Below are 3,682 nucleotides of genomic sequence, written 5' to 3'. Positions count from 1 at the left end.
CCAAGGCCTGTTGGTTGAAAAGAGGGCACCCCACTGCACACCAGCATAGACTTCTACACTAGGGAATCTCTGCAGGGAAGGTTAAGGGGCGTTGGGAATCACAGGCAACATTGAAGACTAAAGTAGCCAGCTGTGGAGTCTGGTTAAGTAAAAAGTATTGGCTTACAGAAGACACAAAAGGCTAACCTCGTATTCCTTGGAGTAACTCACACAGCCAAACTATGCTCCTCTTGTCAGGTTTTTGGTCATAGGGTTAGGCTGGGAGTGCTCACACTAATTCCTTTAGGCATGATCCAGGCAGAGTCTCTTTGCGGTTCAAGCAGCTCAGCTCGAGACTTGGGCTGATCTCTTCCAATGTTCAGAAAACAGCCTTCCTTCCCTACAGATCGCCAGGGCTCTGAGAGACCCTCTGCCATTACCAGGCCTTTTTTTTTTTTTTTTTTTTTGTCTTTTTCCTTTTTATCGGTACCAGGGATCAAACTCACGACTGCCTGCTTGCAAGGCAGGCGCTTATGCCGCAAAACCCCAGCCCCATTACCAGACTTCTACTGGGATGTGGTTGCCCTAAGGCTTGCCAGGAGGCACAATCTATCAGCGGAGAGGCCCTCATCATCGGAGTGGACACTTGACTCAGTATCTATTCCCTGTCTCCAGAAAAATCAAGTAGAAAAGCAGCTGTGACCCTGCTACTGGCCCACTGGGTGAACCCATCAAGACAACCAGTAGTAGGAGCTAACCTCCTCGTTTAGCTGTGTGGCCCGGATGGGCCCCTGGATTTGTAAAATGGGCCCATTGTTCTGCTTGAGTGTGCAATTGTCATGCTAGTAGAGTGCCTCCGGTTACAATCCAGGTCTCCCGGCTCCACCCCGCCCTCCCCCACCGCAGCTCTCCAGTTCAGGGAGGGCCCAGAACTAGTTTTTAGAAGGCTCCTCTCAGACTGCTTTTCTAGATTGTCTGGGGCCGTCCTCAGACTTAACCAAGGGCTTAGACCCCAAACTGCCCACCTGGAGGTGGCCTTCCAGAGCTGTCCTCTCCTTTTAGGACTTAGGAGGACGCTGGAGCCCCTCCCTAGGGCTAGAAGCATTTTAACCTTGCCCTGACCTTTGAAGCTGCTATCAGTAGGAGGTCATTCTTGGCTCTATACTCATTCACAGGATTAAGTTGGAAAAACAATCTCTTTATTTAACGTACCTAATGTAGGGTAGGGGACTGCAAAAGGGGTCAAGGATGAGGAAGCTTGGCCCGAGACAGGGTGGGCGGTCACAGGTCTCACTGGTGCAGGTTCCGCAGGACACCCCGTTCGGCGGCCGCACTGCCCAAGATGAATCCCACAGCTAGGGACACGGTCTGGTCGAAAGAGCCCCGAAGCTGCTCCACGTGTTGGTTCAGGGCCACCAGCTGGTCACGCAGCGGGCCCAGAATCGCCACGATGTCACCGAGGTGCGTTAAGGTCTGCAGCACCGCGGCATTTAGCGAAGGCGGTGTGGGACGCGGGGGTGCGCGATCGTCGGGGCGATAAGGCGGGGTGTCGGGGCTCTCTGGGGAGGGATCGGGGTCCGGAGGGGGTGGGGACCCTGGGGCTTGGCCAGGATCGGGAATGAAGGTTCGGAAGGCTGTTGGGGCATGGGCCATCGGAGATCCGGGGGCGCAACAAGGCTCTGCAGACTTTGGCGAGGAGGGGTTGAACCTGAGCAGGCAGGCGGGATCTGCGTCGGGGTCCCGGGTGGCTGACTGCGGCGCGCCGCCTGCAGAGCAGAACGCGTGATCGGCGGGGCTCCCTGAGTGCCATCCCCCACGCCACGCGACCCGGCCTCCTCCCTTCCCACCTACCTGGTTCCTCGAGGAAGCGCGTGGGCACTGCAGGGGTCCGGCGTCTGCCGCGCTGCGGCCGTCCAGGCCCGGGAGGGCGACGGCGGACCCGCCTCCGTCCGTGGTCGCCCAGCAATCCCATGAGTTCACGGATCTGCGCGTCGAAGGGCCCTGACGGCTGGCCCTGAGCGTCGCGAAGCTTGTCTTTCAGGAATTTGTAGCGGCGGCGGCACTGCGCGGGCGTACGCCGCACCTGCTGGCGGGCCAGCGCGGCCGACACGCGGCGGTAGGTGGGCTGTGCCTGGCGGCGGTCCAGCAGCAGAGAGCGCCACACGGTCGGCTGCAGCAACGTGCCGAGCAGGAGCTCCGTCTCACGTGCGCTCCAGGGCGTGCGCTGCGCCGAGCCCGGGGACACGGGCGACCTGGGCGACTCGGGCTCCGCCAGCGCGCTCGGCGTAGCTGGACCCGCGAGGGGGGTCCCCGGGCCGTCTTCGGCCGGCCGAAGGTCTACGTCGGGGCTACTTGGCGAAGGCAGCGCGTGGGGCGCGAGCGGAGGAGGCCGCCGGGGCCGGAGTAGCATCCCGGGGCGAGCCTAGGCACAAGGCTCCGGGTCAACGGCCGGACCGGAGAGGCGGGCGCCGGCGAGCCGCCCACACACGCTCTGAGGTCCCTGCGCCGCAGCCAGCCGCGTCGGGGCTGTCCTACGCGACCCTCCCACCGTCGGTCGCTTGGCTCCGCCCCGGCCCGCCCTCTCCGGCCGCTCAGTTCACGTTGGCTGGTCCTTGCCCCTTGGTTTTCTAGCTCTCTCGTTGGGCAGTGGAGACTGGGACCCACAAGGAGCAACCCATAAAACAGTAGGGTCCTATTTTCAAAAACAGTTGTACATTTCATTATTGTAATGTGCGGAAGCCGCGTAAGGGTCACATGGCATTTACGCACATTCCATGTCCTTTCACGACTACTAGACAAACCGAATGCAGCCCAATGGGCGTGGTATCGCAGGTCTGCAGTCCCAGCCCTGGGGAGGCCGAGGCCTGGAATCAGAAGTTAAAGGCCAGCCTGAGCTAAAGTAAGTGAGTTCAAGGCCGGCCTGGACTACACAGCGAGACCCTATTTTAAAACAGACAAACGCAAAATAAAATTAACTGTCTGAATCAGTGGAAAACTGCCGGCACTCCAAAATGCGCCGCCTTCCTTTCTGTTTTTAGTGGACTCACATACAGTATTTCATGTTGTTCATTGGTAAAGGTGGTGCATGTGCTGGCTCTGCTGTCATTCCGTACTTCAGTCTGGTTAAGGATTTTTGGCATATACACATGAGGTATACCTATATTAACTCTTCAGGAGGTGTTCGTCACACTGGAGTGTAAAGTATAAAGCTTTGGTACCAGGTCTGATAAAGTGCTTTGGTCTGCTTTTGAGTTTAGTATTGTAATTCACACCCTCTCCAGAAACTTCTGTAATCTGACAAAATGCACATAACATCATGGGTAACAAGATATTGGACATTTTCCACCTTTGATCAGTCCAATATCATTTTTGTTCACCATTATTCTAAAAGACCTGTTCAGTCTTCTGCAAATGAGGGGACTGTGTACACTGGGAGCACAAAATTTTCAAGCAGTAAATGGCAAATGTGAAAAGATGCTCAACAACATGCATGGTTAGGGATATAGGCACCACCACACCTCCTCAGAGTGGCCCACAGTGCTCTGACACTGTCAAGTGCTGCTCAGGATGTGGAAGGACAGGTCCTCTTCTCAGTGGTGGGGGGAACCTCAAAAGCCACTTTGGAGTCAGCCTGGTCTAGTGGTTTCTTGTAAAACTAAAGTATCCTACAATCCATCAGTCATGTGTCACTGTATTTATTTAT

The 3,682-nt window shown here is 56.5% G+C and overlaps 1 protein-coding gene across 1 annotated transcript; it reads right to left on the bottom strand.

Annotated features, from left to right (window-relative positions):
• Positions 1-1,156: 1,156 nt before the first annotated feature.
• On the bottom strand, positions 1,157-3,220 carry Utf1 (undifferentiated embryonic cell transcription factor 1). The gene is made up of 2 exons (XM_003479594.4): positions 1,831-3,220; positions 1,157-1,745 (listed from the first exon to the last, which is right to left on the bottom strand). The coding sequence occupies exons 1-2, from the start codon at positions 2,387-2,389 to the stop codon at positions 1,270-1,272; spliced, it is 1,035 nt and encodes a 344-aa protein (XP_003479642.1). The 5' UTR covers positions 2,390-3,220; the 3' UTR covers positions 1,157-1,269.
• Positions 3,221-3,682: the final 462 nt, after the last annotated feature.

The sequence above is a fragment of the Cavia porcellus genome, unplaced genomic scaffold (assembly GCF_034190915.1).
Source record: "Cavia porcellus strain 051 isolate PalLab524CR breed Dunkin Hartley unplaced genomic scaffold, mCavPor4.1 scaffold_2, whole genome shotgun sequence".
NCBI lineage: Eukaryota > Metazoa > Chordata > Mammalia > Rodentia > Caviidae > Cavia > Cavia porcellus.
This window is presented reverse-complemented; position numbering and strand designations above follow the sequence as displayed.